Below are 21,640 nucleotides of genomic sequence, written 5' to 3'. Positions count from 1 at the left end.
TAGCCGAGGCCCCCTACCCTCATTAGTCAGAGGAGGCCCCTCTATCCTCAATAGTCAGAAGAGGCCCCTGAGACTGATGGTCTGGGAGGCCTATCCATCTACACTGTAGTCAGAGGAGGCCCCTGAGACTGATGACCTGAGAGGCCCTTATAATCACACCAGGCAGAAGAGGCCCATGATACTGATGGACTGAGAGGCCCTTCTATTCATACTGGCCACAGGAGACCCCCAAAACTTTCGGTCTGGGAGGTCCCTCAATCCGGCACCAGTCAGAAGAGTCCCCTGAGACTGATGGCCTGGGAAGCCCTTATATTCACACTAGGCAGAGGAGGCCCCTGAGACTGATGGTATGAGAGGCCCTCATATTTACACCAGTCAGAAGAGGCCCCCGAGGCTGATGGCTATGAGGCCCTTCTGTTCATATAACTGGCCACTGGAGGCCCCTGAAACCGGTGGTCTGGGAGGGCCCTCTATCCACACTAGTCAGAAGAGGCCCCTGAGACCGATGGTCTGGGAGGCTTTTATATGCATACTGGCCACAAGAGGCCCCTGAGACTGATAGTCAGAGAGGTCCACTCGTAATGAATCTGAGGGGGCCCTCTATCCACATTTACACTTTCTAGGGAGGCCCCCGGGACTGATGGTCTGAGAGGCCCTTTTATTTATACTGTCCACAGCGCGGGCCCCCTGAGATTAATGGTCTGAGAGGCTCTTCTATTTATACTAACCAGAAGAGGCCCCTAGGATTGATGGTCTAACAGGCCCTTCTATTTATACTAGCCAGAGGAGGCCCATGAGACTGATGGTCTGAGAGGCCCTTCTATTCAAACTAGGCAGATGAGGCCCCTGAGAATGATAGTCTGAAGAGCCATGCGGCGGCAACTGGCCGTGGCCATATTTCGGCTAGGTAGGGCCCCACAGAGCTCATGAGAGCACCTCAAGGGCTTTTAAGTAGACACGCTTATCCCCATAAGGGTGCCACGCCGGCTTCTGAAGGCTCCTTGTAGGCATCTAAGGGCCTGTTGTGAAATGCGGAGCTCCCTCGCATCATCCTCACGCGACCAATACCGATGTTTTGATGGTTAACTGGGGTGTCGAAATACAGGACAGTTGGACCCCAGAACTCAAGTGTTTTATCACAATTAGATTAGATTAGATTTATGAATTGATTCTGATTATGGCTGTTAGACGTTAGATACTATGGACGGTAGATTAGAAAAAGACTTCGATTTATAAACGTTTGAATCCAATCACAACATCTGGCGACCGTGACAGGACTCAGGACTAGCGAAATGGAAGCTTACATTGAAGTCGCAGCTAGACATGGATTGACAGGCGAAGCAGCGTTGACTTTCGCATGCAAACAACTAGAAAGAGAGGAGAGAAGACTGGAAAGAGAGAGGGAAAAGGAAAAGGAAGAGAGAGAAAAGGAAAAGGAAGAGAGAGAAAAGGAAAGAGAGAGAGAAAAGGAAGAGAGAGAAGAAAAAGCCAAGGAAAGAGATAGGGAAGAACGCGAAAAGGAACGAAAACATGAACTGGAGCTAGCAAGATTACGCGCCCCGTCGGAAACCTCGGCGGACACGGAGAGGCCGAGACGAGGCACCGTTACGGGTCCCAAAATGCCCACGTTCGACGAAGAAAAGGACAAAATGGATGCCTACATCAAGAGATTCGAGCGCCACGCCCGGCTCAATGATTGGCCGGAGCACCAATGGGCAGGGCACCTTAGTGCCCTCCTCACAGGAAAGGCTCTAGAAACATATTCCCGGCTTTCAGAAGAACAAGCGGAGCGGTATGAGGATTTAAAGGCAGCCTTGCTCGAGCGGTATGGGCTAACATCAGAGGGTTACCGCCTGAAACTGAGAAATATCTTACCAGAGACAGACGAGAGCCCAAGTCAATTTTTGTCTCGTCTTGAGTCATACTTGGCCAGGTGGATCGAGCTGTCGGGAACTGATGCTTCATACGAAGGTCTCTTCGATCTGATCGTGACTGAACAGTTCCTGGAAAGCTGCCCGGACTCCTTGGAAGTCTATCTCAAGGAGAAAGGATGCAAGGTGTCTGCTGACTTAGTCGAACATGCGGCGCAATATTTAGTCGCGCACGGTAAAACCTTGGAGTCAATGTCAAGACGATCAGTCGGCAAAAATATAGCATCAGCCACCGCCCTTGCGACCAGTTCTGGATCTCTTGGTCAGACATGCCTGTTCTGCGAGTACCAACATGCCACGAGCAAATGTCGGAAAGCTAAGCATATGACCATAACTGACCGGCGAGATCGTCTGATTCGAGCCGGCGCATGTTTTTGGTGCTTAGAACCCCGGCACCGCGCAGCGGAATGCCCGGCCAACAGACCCAGGTGCGAGCGGTGCTCGGGCCCCCACCACTCGTTGTTGTGCGAACGATCCGCATCTCGGACGGTCAACACAGCACAACTCGAGACATCAGCGACAGAGCCGTCCTCGAACCCGACGGTAATAGCCGCAAGCGCTAGCGGAGCGAGCGCTGGAGGCAATGGGGTCATTCTAATGCAGACGGCGAAGGTGTATGCAATGGGCGAAGCGGACCGAAAAGTAGTAAGGGTAATGCTTGACACTGGTAGTAACCAGTCGTTTGTGACATCCGCCGTGGCCGACCAGCTTCACTGCCAGCAGCTGGCCCTCGACGACATGAACGTGCAGTCGTTCGGAGGTGGGCAGACGAAGCAAAAGATGAGGAAGGTGCAGATATCACTAAAAGGCCTCTGTGACGGAACCCCACCTCTGGCGATAACAGCCTATGTCGTGCCGACGATCTGCAGCTCACCACCGAGAGCGGAGCCGGCGATCAGACGTCACGCTCACTTGAAAGGACTGCATCTGGCTGAACCGGTGACACTGGAAGGCGAAGATCACACCATCTCCGTACTGATTGGACAGGACTACATGCGGGAAGTGATCGACGGCCGCATGAAGATCGGAACTGCCGGGCCCATCGCGCTGGGCTCGCGATTCGGCTGGATCATCTCCGGTCCCTCCGGCTCTGGGGAAGCAGCTCAGGCAGCGACTTCCAACTTCATCAGAGCGGAGAAGGCCGAAGACCTCTTACAAGACCTCTGGAGCCTGGAGAAGGTAGGAATTAGTACCGAGGAAGCCGATGGTGGAAAGGACCGCATTCGCTGCGACGATGAAGTTAAACGCTCTTTTGAAGAGACGCTGGAGCGCCTACCAAACGGAAGGTATCAAGTCTGTTGGCCTTGGAAGGAAGGGATGAGAGCCTCCGTCCCGACGAATGAAATACTCGCGAGTACGAGGCTAAAAGCCTGTGAAAGGTCACTTAAGAAGAAAGGACGGCTGAACGAGTATGATAACGCAATCCAAAACTACTTGGATGACGATCACGCGGAGAAGGCGCCAACCGTACCCGACGGGCCAGTGCATATTTTGGCTCATCAAGCTGTCTACAAAAAGAGCAAAGTGCGAGTAGTCTTCGATGCTGCAGCTGGACAACCAAGTGCCCTGAACGATCATATCAATGCTGGACCCAACCTGATAGCCGATCTCACCGGCCTTCTCCTTCGCTTCCGGTTCAGACGAGTGGGTCTCGTAGCTGACCTCGAGAAGGCATTCCTGCAAGTGGCACTGCATCCAGCTGAGCGGGACGTCACGCGCTTCCTATGGAGGGAAAGAGCGACCGATCCTATCCCGACGACTTACCGGATGACAAGAGTTATCTTCGGCGTAAATGCGTCCCCGTTCCTCCTCCAAGCCACCATCAGGCATCACCTGAAGCTCTACGAACAGTCCGACCCCGAGCTGGTGACAATGCTGAAGCGAGACATATACTGTGATGACCTCATCACTAGTGTCGACACGGAAGAGGAGGCGGAGGAGGTCAAAGCTCGGACACAGTATATCTTCCTTGATGCAGGGATGGTCATGACAAAGTGGGACAGGAGTGCCTCGGGTGAAACGACTGAAAGGAATCTCGGTGATTGTGGGGAAACTGACCGGAAGGTACTAGGGGTGACCTGGCAGCCTGCTTCAGACGTTCTGGAGATGTGCACACGCACACTGGCAGAGTATGCTGCGGCGTTGCCGGAGACCAAGCGGACCATCCTGAAGATCGCCGCTGCGTTCTATGACCCGCTTGGCCTGATGGCGGCTTTTTCTGTCAGAGTCAAGATGCTCCTGAGGGCCCTGTGGAGACAAGGTCTGGACTGGGACGAACCAATCACGTCAGAGTCACGATTCCAATGGAGAAAGTGGCTTGCAGAGCTAACGCAGTTCGAAGCCTTCAGGGTTCCACGCTTCTACGGGCGACATGACGAAGTCTTCCAGTTACATGTCTTCTGTGATGCCAGTAAAGACGCTCTCGCCGCAGTAGTGTACATTCGCAGCAGTACTGATGCACCCGTCCAGGAAACGGCATTGGTCATCTGCAAAACACGACTCGCGCCGTCACAAGGCCTTTCAATTCCCAGACTCGAACTTACTGCGGCGCTCATCGGAGCGCGTCTCCTGACCTTCGTGAAGAAGCACCTGCCAATCGCGCCGTCAGCAGAGTTCCTCTGGACGGACTCATCAGTCACCTTGCACTGGATCCGAAGTAATGCACTGAGGTGGGGAACGTACGTTCGGAACAGAGTCCACGAAATCCAAGCACTGACCTCACCTGACGCCTGGAGGCATTGCCCAGGGGTGGACAATCCCGCAGACCTGCCATCTCGAGGAGCATCATCGTCAGCACTGGCAAATGACCTGTGGACACGTGGCCCCGTGTGGCTACGCATGCCTCACGCACAGTGGCCGGCACGGTATGAAGATGAGGAGGTACCAGCTGACTGCACGGTGGAGCAAGAGAAACAAGAAGTGAGCGTCAACGCGTGCTCCACCGCGGAAGATGTCGCTGGAATCGGTCAGCTGGTGCCACTGGAGAACTACAGCTCCCTGAAACGTCTGCATCGCGTCACCGCCTGGGTCATTCGCTGGACGAAGAAGGCACGGCGAGAAGAAGACACAGCGGGAGAACTCACCCAGGAGGAGATCCGGAGAGCTGGCGACCTATGGGTTGCACAAGCTCAGACCGACGCATTTAAAGATGAGAAAGCAAGGCTTCAGAGCGGACAAGATGTTCCCGGGACTTCAGATGTCTTCCATCTGAATCCGCATCTAAACAACGGATTCCTGAGAGTGACCGGCCGTCTCCAAGAATCAGAACTGACTGCACAAGAAAAGTACCCGCTGATACTGCCCAGCAAACACCGCTACACCAAGCTGGTCATTCTAGACCTGCATGAGAATCTCTGTCATGCAGGGATACAGCAGACAATGTTCGCTCTCCGATCCCGGTTCTGGGTACCCCGGAGTCGCCAGACAGTGCGCCAGACCATACATGACTGTGCAAGATGTAGGGTGTTTCGCCTGAAGCCACTGTCACAGGAGAGGGCGCCGCTTCCCAAGGAGAGGGTATGCGGTGGCGCACCCTTCTCGCGCATCGGTGTCGACCTGGGTGGACCCCTGTACTTCAAAGATGGCGAGAAATCTGAACCGGTGAAGGCCTACTTCGTCCTCTTCACCTGCACTGCCGTCCGCGCCGTCCACCTGGAGCTTGTGGAAACGCTTTCGACAGAAGACTTCCTGGCGGCCTTCGAGCGGTTCGTGGCTCGTCGTGGAAAACCCACAGTAGTTTTCAGCGACAACGCCACAAACTTTCAAGGAGCCGCATCCCGCTTGACCCATCTAGGCGTGACCTGGAAGTTTAACGTGCCAAGAGCCCCCTGGTGGGGAGGATTTTTTGAACGAATGGTGCGGACAACAAAAGACGCTCTGAGAAAGACATTGTACAAGAGCCTGATGACGTTCTCCGAGCTGCAAACAGTGTTATGTCGCATTGAGAGTGTCATAAATGCGAGACCACTTTCACCGCTCACTGAGGACATCAACGACGTACGAACTCTTTCGCCTGAAGACTTCCTGCGAGATACGTCACATGAGTCTGCGGAGCGTGCCGCCACGGACCACCCGGAGACGGATGGCGAACCTGGGCGCTCTCTGGGAGCAAGATGGAGGTACCGACGGCAGGTCCTTCAGCACCTATGGCAAAGGTGGGCACGAGAGTACGTGAGGGAGCTGAGAGTACCGCGCCGTGAGCCAAATGATCAGCCCAAGGTGGGGGACATGGTCTTGATCGGCGATAACACGAAGACATCACCAGCACTCTGGCAGATGGGCAAAATCACCCAGCTGCACCAGGGACGGGACGGTTTGACCCGGTCTGCGACAGTGCGAACAGCTGGTGGTGAGCTCGCGCGGCCAGTCCAGAGACTATACCCCCTGGAAGCAACCTGACTTCCAGTGTCACAGAGACCGGAACAACAGAAGCGCGTGCTGGCGCACTTTCGCGGGGGGAGGATGTTGTGAAATGCGGAGCTCCCTCGCATCATCCTCACGCGACCAATACCGATGTTTTGATGGTTAACTGGGGTGTCGAAATACAGGACAGTTGGACCCCAGAACTCAAGTGTTTTATCACAATTAGATTAGATTAGATTTATGAATTGATTCTGATTATGGCTGTTAGACGTTAGATACTATGGACGGTAGATTAGAAAAAGACTTCGATTTATAAACGTTTGAATCCAATCACAACAGGCCCTTTCCGGCCTCTAACGGCTCCACACCAGTGTTTATGAGCGCCACACAGCGGCTCCACACCAGTGTTTATGAGCGCCACACAGCGGCGCCTTTGAGGGTCATACTAGTGACTCTTAGGGCCCTATATCGGTGGCTCTGGGGGCCCCACACCGGCGCCTCTGTGGGCCACCACACCTGTGCATCTCAAGGCTCTATATGTACATCTAAAGGACCCACACCGACACCTCTGAGGGCCCCACACCAGTATCTCGGTGCTCTGAAGGCCCCACACCGGTGACTCTGAGGACTCACCGGCTCCTGAGGAGAGCACCATGTTGATGTCTAACGGCTCCACAAGGCCACTGAAGGCACAACACAAACTCTCACTGGGCTCTAATGCCCATGTACCGGCCTCTGAGGGATTTAAGCCAGCGCATTCGTTGCTCCACACCAGCAATTGTAAGGGCTTCACACTGAAGTATCTGAGGGTTCCACACCGGTGTCTCTAAGGGCCACATTCCGGCATCTCTGAGGGCCCCATACCGGCGTCTCCGAGGGTCCACATTTGGCGGGCACCCATCAGCGACTGAAGGTCCCACACTGTCGACTCCGAGAGTCCCATCTGCGTCTGGGAGCACCATGCCGTCTCTAAGAACCACAGCGGCTCCTCCGTACGAAAGATGGGCGTCTGCATGCCAAAGGAGAGCGGTTCTGAGACAGTAGGGCACCTACGTGCAATAGAGGGGCGCCTATGAAGCCCATAGGGGTGCCTCAATGCGAAAGAGGGGCGCCTCTGAGGCCTACATATATGGGCGTCCACATGCAATAGAGGTCTGCAAATTGCAATTGATCAATGCCATGGGGGTGCATTCATAAGAAACAGGGGCGCCGGCATGGCAAAGAGAGGCGCCTTCAAGTGTCCATAAAAGAGAGACGCCTATGATAAGCGCACATTGTACAGGGTGACACAAAAAAGCTGTCATCACCAAAATTCGAATAACTTCGGAAGTTTTATTCAGATCATCACCAAACTTCGGCCACTTTAGGTCACACCTATGTAGCAGACATCCACAAGTTTCAAGTCTTCACTACGAATACTTTTAGTACAGTGTGTGTTTTACGGACGCTCCACAATGTGCTCCAGGTGAGCGCCCCGGCGCTGCAGGGCGTAGGCACACCTGCATCCGGCGGGCAAAGTTGCCGATAACCCGATAAGAATAACGTTTCAGGGTTTAGCACACCCCTGAGCACTGTCTCCAGAGGCCATTGCACTCTGTAAAGTGCACAGCCATCGAGTTATCGACAACTTTGCCCGCCGGATGCAAGTGTGCCTACGCCCTGCAGCGCCGTGGCGCTCACCTGGAGCACATTGTGGAGCGTCAGTAAAACACACACTGTACTAAAAGTATTCGTAGTGAAGACTTGAAACTTGGTGGATGTATGCTACATAGGTGTGATCTTAAGTGGCCGAAGTTTGGTGATGATCTGAATAAGACTTCCGAGGTTATTCGAAATTTGGTGATGACCGTTTTTTTTTTGTGTCACCCTGTATGCGACAACGGGGCGACTGTGGGACATATAGGGATGTCTCTGATGACTATAGGCACATAGGGCGCTTATATGCCAAAGAGGGCGCCTATGAAGCTAATGGGGGCACCTGGGAAACGAGGAAGACATTTGTGTAAGGGTTTTCAAGGGTCATGCGCCGTTTGCGGCAAATAGATTCTAAAAAAAAAATCGGAGGGGGAAGAAGTTTTAAAAATGGTGCGGACTTTCCGCACTGTTCGCTTTAGCGGTTACGCCCCTGGGTACATCTGCCTGATCTCAGAAGCTAGATTTGGAGGTCATACTTGAAAGCAGCCAGCAGGATGAGGCAAAAGTGGAGGCCCCTGAAAATAGGAGGCCCCCTGGAAAAGGAGGCCCCTTGACAGGGTGGCCCACCCACTTTTCATGACGTTCCTACGCCCGTGCTCACCGCCCACAGTTCAATAAAGTTAATAAAGTTAATAAATAAAGCGAAGTTCAATACAATGTTAAAAGCAACTTCTCATCTAGTTACTGTGATTATGATTACCAAACTGCACTTACCTGGCCTCCTTTCAAAGCTGACTATCTTTCGCCTAGGTGACGAACCTGAAAGGGGGGCCAAGTCACCGTGAACAAATTATGCAATGACAAATGCAGAGAAAGGCGAATACCGTTTGCCATACAGAGATGGGGCATACCTACTCATGATACCTCATCCTACTAAGTATGTACTACATAAATATAATACTTAATACTAAATGCCTAAATGCCTACTAAATAGGGGAGACCTGGGAGGTATGCGCCGGTTTAGTGAATAGGCAATTTTCTTCCAGTGGGCAGTGGCTAGACCTGGTTTTTTCACAGTTCACTCTGTGTACGTGAAATTGATTTTTGATTGTAAAGTGTGCCTCATTAGGCATCTGGGATCAACTATTTTGTCTGGAGATAACTTTAAATAAATCATGCGCTTTTTCGATCAATCAAAATACACCGGGAGGCATGGGCCATGGCCCGGGAGGTGTGGGCCGGTGTCATGTTTCATATTCTTTTCTCGACATTAAGAACAATACTCGTAGCTGGGCTCTACCTTGAGCTCTCTTAGAGCCCATGTACTGCATAGGCGACCAGCAGGTTACCCCGTAGAGGTCACTTGGGCACATATGTATTTCAGTAGTGGCGGAACACCTTCAATTAAGGGGGGAGGCACTGCCGACTTTTGGTCCCATTCTTTCCATGCAACGCCCATAGGGCTAATGTTAAAATGCCAAAATCAAAGGGGGCACGGTGCCGCGGTGCCCTCCCCGTTCCGCCACCTATGATGTAAATATTTTGGTAAACTCTAGTCTCTAATCATGCTCCATGAAATAAGACAAATAATATTTTTATGTTTGAATGCAATTTGTACTTAAATTTTCGACCTTGTGCGACAAAAATAAAACTTATTGAAGAGGTCATTCAATGAAAGCATCATTTCATTGATTTAGAATCATTGGGGGTGGGTGGCCCGAACCTCCCGGTTAGGATGCCAGAATGCGCGTAACATCTTAACTCATAATCTTGCAAGAAAACTTCAAATTGTCTATCCAGTCTTACTTTGCATGTTTTAAACTTTATGGTAGCGATGGGCTGACATAATAAAACGAGCCTGGTTCAAATTTATCACGAATATTCCGTATGTAGGTACCGTATTTTACTCGAAGAGGGCAAAACGCGTTATCACTGCTCATTGTTAAAGAAGACTGAGGAAGATTTTGGAAATCACGTGGGTTGTATAACGGAATGGCTGCTACTAGTTTACGCGGTCAAATGTGTAAAAATACGCAACACTTCTTCAAAACTGCGATGGCCCATACCTCCCGGGGGCCCTATACCTCCCGGGTCTCCCCTATGTAGAAAACCAATATGTAGGTCCGGCGAGGGTTAAAGCCACTTCTCACCTAGCTTCTGTGATTGTACTGCACTTACCTGGCCTCCTTTCAAAGCCGACCATCTTTCGCCTAGGTGAAGAACCTGAAAGGGGGGCCAAGTCACCGTGAACAAATGATGCAATGACAAATGCAGGGAAGGGCGAATACCGTTTGTCATACAGTGAGATGGGGCATACTCATGATGCGTGTTACCAGACGCATGATAAGCTAATCAATGAATTAAAACTCCTGTGATGTCACTGATGTGAACATAATGACTAATTAAAAGATATGTCAGTTGCACACTTGTATTCGCTAAAGCAAATGAGCCATGCTGGCTTATGACAACGCTCTACACGTTCTATTTTGCATAGAGCTTGTCTGACATGTTAATAAATATTTCTTTTTTTTAGAAATCGGTACACACACAGGACTCACTTACCTGGCCTCTTTTCAAAAGTAACCACCTTCTGCCTTGGTCCTGAGTCTGTTTTTTTTTTTTAAATTTAGTCCGAATGGCTGAATGGGAGGATTTGAGGAATCAGAGCCCGCACTAAGCATAGCCTGTTGGGCTGACCCTGACCCCACCACCCGATCGTGCAATTCCAGTTGTATGGCAGAATTTTGTCCGAACGTTTAACGTGCCCTCACGACTGGACACGGTCCCCTCCGCTCACTCACGTTACCCATGGCTTCTGTGCGGCCCCTGCCACAGACACGCACGCCATTACACGTAGGAGCTAAATGTGGCCGCCCGCACCGGGGCTTGAACCGGGCTCTCACTTCCCCCTAAGCGTCGAATTCCGGCGCTTTTATCCACTCGGCCACGGAGAGGACAGAAATGGGCATTGAATCAGTCACTATCATCTTTTATGTAAAGTGAAGATTAGATGTTCATGTCACAACATTAGATTATTGACGGTAGTTTTAGGCGGCCGGTAAGCGAAGCCAAAGTGAAACCAATGAAGGAAACATGTCGTATTCGTCAGAATGTTATGCAACAGTTGTGGCTTTGGTCGTTTAGAATATTAGTTGCACAGGGTGCAGGATTAATGTTGGCTAAGAAGGTAAAATACCTATCATTGTGGAAATATATCTACCTAATTCAAATCATAAATGCCGTAAATTGCACAAATAAGGGTACCTATGCAATATGCATCTACTTATACAGTGTACTTTTAATTACTTTTTTTTAATTACTTTTAATTACTTTTAATTACTTAAGTAGTAGTACTTGTATGGTGTACTTTTATCGGTAGAGCTGAGGGGTAGAACGCCATCAGAATAAAACACGTAAGTACTTATCAGCGCTTTAACAATTTATATCCCACCTTGTTTTCTTCGTACAGTGGTGGTCTTGGTCGGAGTCGTAGCGCCTGGAATGGAATATATGGCAACGGCGGCATGAGTGAAATTTGTATTTCTCATAAGAAGATATTTCTGAAGTTTTCGTCCGACGTTTGATTGTTTATCAGCATCAAGGGATGAAATACCTAGCAGACTGAAAAATGAAACTGCATGTAAGAGATTGCCGCGATACTAGCCGTTCCGAGAGTTATGCAAGCTATACACACTGGCTATCAAAGTATTTAGCGAACTGACAAGAACCTGTTATAGATCATGACAAGAAATGCAGCACTTACCATGCTCCCTGCGCACGAGAGTTTTTCTCGATCGAGTTCCAGTACCTGAAAGGCGATGAACATGTATGATAACACGTCGTGGTATGCAAGACAAGCCAAAACGAACTTACTACATATTAACAGAAAAACCAATGTGCCGTTCTCAAAAACTAAGTCACACTTATCCCTTTGAATGCCGTCTTGTTCTGCATGTTTCATTGACTCCTAATCGAGAGAGTTTTATAGTCCTTTGTACAGTGTTCGACTAAGGTAAGTTTGGGTCTCGCTGCCTACCTGGCTTCCGCTCAAGGGTGACAATCTGTCTTCTGGGCTCGGAATCTGAAAAAACAGCGACATCTGATCCAGCAAGCATCGCTCAATGAAAGGTTATGATGGAAGATTAAGATGTTTTTTAGCCAATCTAAAAGAACCTATCTGTATTTCTATACTGGTGTCTCTCACCCCTCCTTCCTTCTTTCCCTCTACCCCCCCCCCCCTCTCTCCTTCTCGTTTGTTTCTTTTCATGCTCCTGTAGGTATAGTTTCTGGCAGCTACACACTTACCTCGCTCGCTCCGTGAGATGTCTTCGATAGTATGCTGATAAGACGGCTTCCTTGTCAAAGACGTTCCGTGACCTTAAACGGGACATTAAATTGGTTAATGACCACGCTTCAAATAAGTATACAGCAAAGTTTCCCTTAAATTTGACGTGATCTTATGAGTGAGAACAATAAAAGCAGGGAATCGTGTGAAGGTCGCGCTACTGGATTAACTGCATCGCCTTTCACACTTCGTCATTTACACCTAAGAGGATGGCGTTGGTGAGTGTAGTGTCAGCCGGGGCATTCCACGTCAAATCAAACACCGAAATCCGTCATCCCCTTCGATTTTTCTGAAAATTTGTAGGCAGACTGGGCATGGTTCAAAACTGAGTTACGTATAATATTTTCGAAATTTGATAAAGTATCGCTGAGATATAGGTCATCGAATATAGCCAAAAATGCCACACATCAATTTTTTAATTGTCTATAACTCTGGTTCCTTTTCTGGTATCAAAATGATATTAACAGGGTCTTGTAGGCAATTGATAAGGCTTTGATTTTTAATTATAGAATTAAATTGAAGTGACCTTGAAATGCATTTGACCTTGAATTAAAACAGAAAAATTTAAATAGCAAAAAACACGTCACCTTCGATTCGGGTAATTTTTACATATTATGTCCGTCACAATGTTCCTAACCATCTGTGAAAAAATTGGAGTGGGCCATTCATAACTCTCGCGGCAAACGCCGTTTTCATGCATCAATATCACGCAACCGCGCGTGACCTTGAAAGACAGAGTCAAGACATGCTTGCTTGTGTACACTTTCTGAAATGAATGATTGCTGATTAGTGATATCCCAAACTCTGCGAGAATGGAAATACATAGTCATCGTAGTCAAGCATTCAAGTTCCATAGTAAAAGTGTCTCAGGCAAACGGTATTTTGCGGTGAATTTTGAGCCGTGTGGAAATGCATCATGAAGCCAAAAATTCAACGAAAACATTATCACCCAACGATATCTTCACGTCTTTTTATCTTCACTATACGAAAGAATATACATTTTTGAGTATGTATGGGGAATTTCTAGTTAATCCAATAATAAATATGGCAGTTAGAGACCTGCTAAGAGTAACATGTCGCCGGCTGAGGCGGGATCGGCCGACACGGGAAACGCAGCAATCACAATTTTGTGTTTACACGTTCATATTTCAATTGTTTACCAACTGATTTTCAAAATTATTACACCACAAGATTGCCTGTGCATTTCTTAGTCTTCTCACAACATTTGACGCGAATCGAACGTAATCAGCGGCAAGGAGCGCGATGTAAAGACGGAACCGTTCCGTTCCGTCCCGGCACAGTCTACAATTCAGGCGGCGGCTAGCGGTCGGCGCCGGCTGCCGAGTCGCCGCGTCGCCGCGGCGACAGGATGTTCACTTTACACCGCTATTACTAGACCAGTTGTGAACCGATTTTCTTCTTGCTTGCACGATGAGATGTGCAATTCAATTTTGGACAGGTAGCTATAATTAATTTCGCATTAATACTATGAGATATTGGCGAAAAACAGGAGGGGTGGGGCGAAATTCACTCTTCCCCCTCCACTGCGCGTGCTAACATACGTTTGCATATGTGCCATTTTCTTCAAAACTTATGAATGGCCCACTCTAATTTTTTCACAGGTTGTTAAGAATATGGTAGGCAATAAAATATATGAAAATTAGCCAAATCGAAGGTGACGTGTTTTTTGCTATTTCAATTTTTGTGCTTAAGAACAGAGTTAAGCAAATTTCAAGGTCATATATTTAAGTAGGTGCTATTCTAAACAAATGCTTAAGAAATTACCTAAACAGTAAGGCTTATTTCAATCAAATCAAACAAGTACAACCAAAGTTATGGTCGCTCAAAAATATAAAGATGCAACATTTTGTAAAAAATTCGATGCCCTATATTTAGAAGACCTGTGGTCAGAATGTGCAAAAAACATCAATGTATTGTCCGGGGCGTCACAGGAACTCGCTCACAAATTTATAATGAAATCGCTGATGGTAAGGTGCAAAACAGCCGATTTTTGTTCGATTTGACGTGGAATGCCCCAGCCGATTCGTACTAGAAACCTGAACTGTAAGAGAGCATATGCGTGGCAACACGATTCGAGTGCGGGTGGAAACACTGATACCACACGCATGGATTGGAGTGGACGAACGGTAATGGAGGATACGTACCTGGCCTCCTCTTGATAGTCACTCCTTCACATTTAGACACAGAATCTAAAAACAAAGAGATGCAAAACTAGTTAAAGAATGACGTGTTCAAGGCTAAATAATAAACATTTCTCTTATTTGTTCTGAGTTAATATAGAAAGGCAGCCGAAAGTCAAGGACGGTGTTTTTATTACGATTGATTGCTAAAAGTGACCTTTTATTTTGTAATCAACTCAAAACTCTGCATAACCAGCATTAACCCGCGCCCTGGTGGGGTCTGTTTATAACGCGACCTGGTGGGGGGGGGGCTATTTTTTGCCCCCCCCCCTCGTATCTCCGAAACTACTGGACGGATCCGCAAAATTCAAACGGCGTTCGAAAGGTCTGTCAAATCTGTCGAAGGAAACCAAATTTCATTGACCTCGGGGTCACCGATGACGTCACAGGTCAGGTCAAAGATGAAATGTTTCACCGTTCACGGGTCTTCTAGGGAATGCGCTATAACACCGAGGAAAACGCATTTTGTCGAGAATCAGCGATAGGGCGTCAGTTGCCTAGTAGGTATGTTGCTATTAGAGGTCACTGACAATACCAGGTCACGTCACAGGTCAGGTCACCAAGGGTCACAGGTCAGGTCACATGAGCCCAACTTTACTAAGGTTGTGTGATGCATGTTTTATGGCCAATTTTTCATTTCCAACTCAATGGTGTTGGTTATAAGACTATCAGGTACGGCTTAGGTCACTTTCTGGTGAAGTTCAGGTCAAGGTCAGGTCAAGGTCAGGCCAAAAAAGGTCAAATTTTAAAGTTGATAGTTTTGCATAAAATGGGTATTGATTCGATGCAGCTCGTCACGGGGAGTCTAATGGTGGTCTTTGTTTTGCGCTACGGGGTCTAGAATTGCTCAAAATTGAGTTTGAAAATTTGACGTCATCAATTTTGAACAGTTTTTTCGCTATAACTTCGCCAAAAAATAAGGTATCAATCTCAAATTTGGTATGTGGATGGAAGGCGGTAAGGACTATCACATATATTCCGTTTTTTGCGAAATTCAAAAAACTTTTTGGATTTTTCGATCATTATATCCAATTTTTTTTTTATTTTTTGGGGTCAAAATCCAAAAATTTCAAAAATTTAAGATAGAAGTTTCGTAGCCCTGTCAATTTTACAGCTTTTATGTCTATCATTTTTCTATATTTGCAAAGCTATAGGCCTGACAGCTCTTCCCGCGAAACCCTTTTTTGGGTCGAAAACGGCAGAACATGACGTCACTCTGACGTCATTTGCGGCCAACCTATCATAGCCTTTGGAAAAATTTTTGGTTACCATGTGTAAAATTGATGTCCGGGAGGGTACTGAAAGTTTGGTGACGATCGGCGCAGCGGTTCTGGAGATATATCGAAAAGTCTGGAGGGGGGGGGGCAAAAAATAGCCCCCCCCCCCCCACCAGGTCGCGGGTTAAATTACACGAGAAAACGTTTTGAATGCTCATGCCAATTAACATTAACAAAGCGGCATACAATGACCCCCCCCCCTCAGGCGGAGTGTGTTTACTAACCTGTCTGTTTGTTGCTAACAACTTCTCCGGGTTTGTGCTTCAACTCTGTACATAATAAAAGGACGATATTAATCAAAGGTTAATAATGCGCGGAAATTTATAGGTTTAAAATTCTTTTTTATTAGGAACACAAGCTCCTAAATAGAAAACGTTAAACGTCATGAACACATGTTACAAGCATCATTTAGACAAAAAAAAATTAAAGGATAATGAGAGGAAAAACAAAAATATGAGAAAGAACATTTGTGCCACTCAGTTATACCGCAAGGGTCTCATAAACTTTCACATATTAGAACCACGCATCGAAACTCACCTGGCTTTTTCTCGATGATGACTGCTTCCGTTTTAGTCTCAGATTCTAAAAATAAGAATAAGTCATATTAGAGGTGATATTGATAGAATCCTGTCAATTTTTAGCATTGATAATTTATAATATAGATTATTTCCAAGGTTGGGTTAATTCAAGATTTCTTTACTACTCAGGTTGGTTCACTATAGGGAAATAAAGGCGCCGTGTCCCGTGCAGTGACGTCATCAGAGGAAATCTTTCGCGTTCAAATGAAAGGGTCATTTGAATGGCTGATTTTGGCTCGATATAGTCCTATTTATTTAGTTTCAGCTCCATTTATCGTAATGAGGCGAACTTATTGTTACATTGGTACAACTTTTGATGACACATAATCCTTGTTTTTTTTTTCTCCAGCTCGCTCGAATGTAAAAAAATCTTACAAGCCCCTTGTAGAAAAACCGCTGGCGCAAAAATGAGCATGCAGCGACGTGTAAAAATCGCCTCATATTTAGCTAGTAAGAGGGTACAAGCTTGTTTCGTTAGTAATTGACAAGCCCACGCCTCATAAACCGAGCACCCCCGTGTCAGCCCCTCGTTTCGTTATTCGGTACCTCGTTTGAAAACGAGGGCAAAACCAGCAGATCGGTACGCCGATCAGGCTCCTTAGCAGGACTCGCCTGGTAACCCAACCAGCTAGCGCCTGCTATTGCTGCCCAGTAGTAATACTAGCTCAATTGCGTCACCCCCCCCCTTCTCCCCAGCCGCCCCTCCGACAGCCACGACAGCGTGCCAGTCACGTTACAAAAAAAAACATACACAAAAATAACGTTTATTACTTATTAGCATACGATACAAAATATCTAAAATATACATATTACAATATCATAGTGGAGTGGTGCAAAAGCTGATTCGAGTCACCACCAATAACATTCACAAAATAGGTAATACGGTTGCATGAGACACGATCGGGCACTTCCACGGGCTCTGACGCAACGGCACTTACAACAGGCGAGTGAGCAAGTTGATCCTGCCATGTCAGGTACATTGTGCACTGTGCAGTCCATCAAATATTTGCCATACTTCGCAGATTCAAGCAAGTATTTTTTTTTCTGGGCGAGGCTTACCAACAGAAATATCGCTGGCTTCCGGTATACCTGCATGCCTCAGTCTCCCACAACTTTAAGCAGCTCTGCAAACAGAAAAGAAAATTAACTGCTGATTTTAAAATATCAGTGAGGATGGTTTTATTATCTACATCAACTGACTTTTGTATAAGATAAATCAATGTGAGGCAATATGTGTAGCTTACACATTTGGAAAAAAGGCTAGACAGCAACTGAAAGAAAGTCCGTCTTCCAATAGTCGGAATTCAAACCAAACAGTGGCCCACAACGGTCAAGGGATGAATTCTATGACGCAACATGTGTTCAGAATATTACAAAATAAATAAAATGTCGCCCATTGCTACGTAAATATCATACAATATAACGTACCTTCGAAATATCCCAGTCCGAGAACTTCACAACGCACCGTGCCACAACACAACCGCACCAACCGCCGGCAGCCGCAGAACTGAACAATGGCGGCCGGAAATGACGGCCCCGCGCCGGAAGTGAAGGACGCGTTTTAGAAGCAGTCTCAGACTCGTCGCTGCTCACCGTAGCAGGAATTTATGAGGCACTACCGAATCAAAGTCGTTTCGCCTCATTCGGCAACACGAAAACCCTACCAGGACTAGTCCGATGATGAGTTTCCGACTAGGTGGCGTGTGCGCAGGATTATATTTAAAGCACGTGCAGGGCGGTGCCTCATTAGCCGACATAATAATGATATGACACGATAATGAAACACGCATGTAACTAGCATGCAACAAGCTTCTGGCGGATTTACTTATGAGACTATGCGTAGTTTTCCGACACAGCGCGAAATCTGTTGATAAGCAGGAAGGGGTGTTAGGGAAGCATTTAAGTTATTAGGTTACCGTTTGTAACCAATTGTTTCACGAGGCCACTCTTTAACTAACAACTCTCAGGCTGATAATGTCCCTATATATAACAGCAAGGTACAATGGACGACCGTGTAACCCACTCCTTGTCATAGAATTGGCTCGTGACATTTTTTTACAGTGAAAGATGATGAAATTTGCATGCATGCCTATGGGTGAAGGGAGATTCTACCGCCGTGGTGACGTTACGGTAAAGGGATTCTGGAGCTCGTGAACAGGGGCTGGGTTAATTTACATCCACCTTATAAAGTTTCTTGAAAATTTCAGGAAATGGAATATCTGGTTATTTCGGTTAGCCTGTTATTATCCCCCAGCCGGTTTACTTTACATTAAACCGCGAGTAGGTAGGACAAATCTTTTAAACGTCGAGCCGATAGACGAGACGTTAAAAAATATACCTACGAGCGGTTTAAAGATTTTATCCCGTACCGCCGATATGTTTCTGGCGCTTAAAGGTAAAACATACATTTATATAAAAAATACGACATAATTAAGACGAGACGAAATTTCTACTAGACGTTTAATAGTTTGTTAATAGTCTAGACGTTTAACAAATCAGTTAAACGACATCTGGTAATTTTCTCTCTTTGCACGTGAAGCAATTGTAAACACTATCTACCTACGGTGCGGGATAATGTTTCATAAACGTGAAACATTTTATCCAAACATTCATACGATTGGCAAATAAGTGTTCACTTGAGCAGGGTCTCACCTGGCTTTCTTTCGATGGTTACTTTCTCTGGTTTTGGCTTAGAATCTGAAAAAGCAGATTGCATCAGTTCACAAAACCATGAAAATAGTTTACTAAAAATACTAAAAATTTTGAATTTGTTAAAAAATAAATACCTAAAAATTATAAATTTTACTAAAAATAAAGTGAACGTTAGCATGAAAACGCGAAGATATTCAGCTGTGCAATTAGGAAAACTGCGCAAATGACAACAAATACTCAACGACTCTGCTTATTCCAGGCCACATATGGACATTTTGACACATCGTTCACTTTACTGGATGCAATTACAAGGCAATGAGCATGTACTGACCTGGCTTTCTCTTAATAACCTCCTTAGCCTTGGGCTCCGAATCTATAAAACGATGCGTTGTCAATTACAGAATTAAATATATTAGGCGAATTTACAATAACAAGTAAATCAAATGAAACAGAAACAAAAAAAAATCTTACAGCCTTTGTTGCATTTATGATAGCAATAATAATGATCACATTGCAAATCAGTCAGAAAAGTAAGCAAATAAACGGAAAAGACAACAAAGGACATTTCCTTACCTGGCTTTCTCTCAATGGTCACCTCCTCATCTTTGGGCTCAGAATCTATAAAAAGTCATGTTTATATAAAATAGCATACAAACATACAAACCCGTGAAATTAACCAAAAAGTTACATCTCACGTTTATGATTGGAAAGTTTTGAACATGATGCTCAGCAAAGGATCGGAATTTTTTTATCATATATGAACCGCATTTAGCAATCAACGGACACCACCCTACTCAGGCAACATTATCATGTGCACCGTGCATATATTTTACGGTAAACAATGCCATGGCTTATTTGCAGCCTTTTACTGACCTGGCTGCTTATTGTTGACGACTTCTTCGGGGTTTAGCTTAGACTCTATAAGAAAGATAAAAGGACGAAATATTAATCATATGTTCATGCACGGATATTTGGTAGGATTTTTGTTCAGATTTGAATCATTACGGAGCGAGCGAAGTGAGCGGAGTCTTTCCTTAGATTAACGGAAATTTCTGAGTATGAGCGGCCGGCCGGCCCGGCCGGCCGTGCGGACGCTTTTGCGAGGCTTATATCTCAGCAACCACTTGACCGATTTATACGCCGTAATTTTTGTAGGGTAGCTCCATTCCTTCTACCAAGTATTGGACTATTCCCGATGTATGTGGGTGACCCCTTAAGAGGTGTCAGTTTTGTAATTGTTGCAACTTGCAATATCTCGGTAACTACTTGGCCGATTGCGCTGAAAGTTGGCATGTAGGTAGGTACCCACTAGGCACTGCATATCCATGTGCCAGAGTTGGGGTGCTGCTGCACGTGCGCACGTGCAGGGGTCGTTTCCAGATCTCGAGAACGGCTGGACCGATGGCGCTCAAATTTGGTACACGGTTAGGGACCAGTTAGTAGGGTGCCGTGCACGAGTCAGTTCAAGTCAGTTGGGACCCATTTTGCACGTGCGCACGTGCAGGGTGCCGCTTCAAGATCTCGAGAACGGCTGGGCCGATTGTGCTCAAATTTGGCACATCGCTAGAGACCGGTTAGTAAGGTGCCGTGCACAAGTCCGTTGGAGGTACTCCCTCGGAATTTCGCACGTGCAAGGCTCACCCTCTCGCTCGCTCCGTTAGTCGCCCCAAAAGGCGTTATACTGGTAATAATAAGAGCTTCCACAACATAAGAAAAGACAATTGTGCTACCCAAAAATAATTTGTTACTTAAAAGGTGCTACAAACTTTAACGAATAAAAAGAACACATTTAACCCTCGCTCCGTTGGGGAGGGGGGGGGGGGGGGGGGCTGCGCCGCCAAATTTTCAGTCCCATGCATCAATTTGACACCTTCACACCAAATTTCAAGTCTTAGGTCACCTTAGGTCAGGAGTTATTGAGGTCAAACTGAGGTCATGTTCGAGCAAAAATGAGCCAAAAACATGCAATCTTGAAACACTCACCAAATCTACAGTTACCAAGCAATTTCAAAGTTCTTTATATGAGAATGTAGACAAAAAGCGGCGCTACAAAACTGTTATCTCGAGTTTTCAAAATTTTGGGTTTTTGACCCTTAAAAGTTCAAAAAATTGATTTTTTTTTTAGAAAAACTAAAAAAAAAATCTATAAAAAAATCCGAATTCCAGAAAAACGGAAAATATGTGATAGTACCTGCGCTTCTATATACCTACATACCATATTTCAGATCGATATCTCGTTTTTTGGCCAAGTTATAGCGAAAAAAACTGTTCAAAAATGATGACATAAAATTTTTGAACTCAATTTTTAGCAATCCTAGACCACGTAGGGCAAAACAAAAACCACCATTGAACTTCCCGTAACGAGCTGCATCGAATCAATACCTATTTTATACAAAAATATCAGCTTTGAAATTTGACCTCATTTGACCTGACCTTGACCTGACCTTCACCAGAACATAATCTAAACTGACCCCAGAGGCTGCCTGACCCACATAATCGCATTTGACATATAAAATGGACCATAAAACATGCATCACATGATATTTTTTATTTGTGACCCTCAGTGACCTGACCTCTGTGACCTGACCTGGTATCAGTGACCTCAAATAGCAAAATATGTGTTTGAAGAACATTTCCCCATCGATGATTTTCAATGAAA

General features: G+C 46.5%; 1 protein-coding gene across 1 annotated transcript in view; it reads right to left on the bottom strand.

The window, feature by feature from the left end:
* LOC122364742 overlaps positions 1 to 21,640 on the bottom strand; it is a 50,714-nt gene that overhangs the window by 21,746 nt on the left and 7,328 nt on the right. The window contains exons 10-22 of the mRNA XM_043335434.1: positions 19,855 to 19,899; positions 19,555 to 19,599; positions 19,313 to 19,354; positions 18,982 to 19,026; positions 16,289 to 16,333; positions 15,976 to 16,020; positions 14,439 to 14,483; positions 12,234 to 12,305; positions 11,965 to 12,009; positions 11,692 to 11,736; positions 11,380 to 11,424; positions 10,107 to 10,151; positions 8,703 to 8,747 (exon numbers count right to left, since the gene is read on the bottom strand). Of these exons, the coding sequence (XP_043191369.1) occupies positions 8,703 to 8,747; positions 10,107 to 10,151; positions 11,380 to 11,424; positions 11,692 to 11,736; positions 11,965 to 12,009; positions 12,234 to 12,305; positions 14,439 to 14,483; positions 15,976 to 16,020; positions 16,289 to 16,333; positions 18,982 to 19,026; positions 19,313 to 19,354; positions 19,555 to 19,599; positions 19,855 to 19,899 (609 nt within the window). The remainder of the gene's footprint in view (positions 1 to 8,702; positions 8,748 to 10,106; positions 10,152 to 11,379; positions 11,425 to 11,691; positions 11,737 to 11,964; positions 12,010 to 12,233; positions 12,306 to 14,438; positions 14,484 to 15,975; positions 16,021 to 16,288; positions 16,334 to 18,981; positions 19,027 to 19,312; positions 19,355 to 19,554; positions 19,600 to 19,854; positions 19,900 to 21,640) is intronic.

The sequence above is a fragment of the Amphibalanus amphitrite genome, unplaced genomic scaffold (genome assembly GCF_019059575.1).
Source record: "Amphibalanus amphitrite isolate SeventyFive unplaced genomic scaffold, NRLGWU_Aamphi_draft 000027F_arrow, whole genome shotgun sequence".
Classification (NCBI taxonomy): Eukaryota; Metazoa; Arthropoda; class Thecostraca; order Balanomorpha; family Balanidae; genus Amphibalanus; species Amphibalanus amphitrite.
This window is presented reverse-complemented; position numbering and strand designations above follow the sequence as displayed.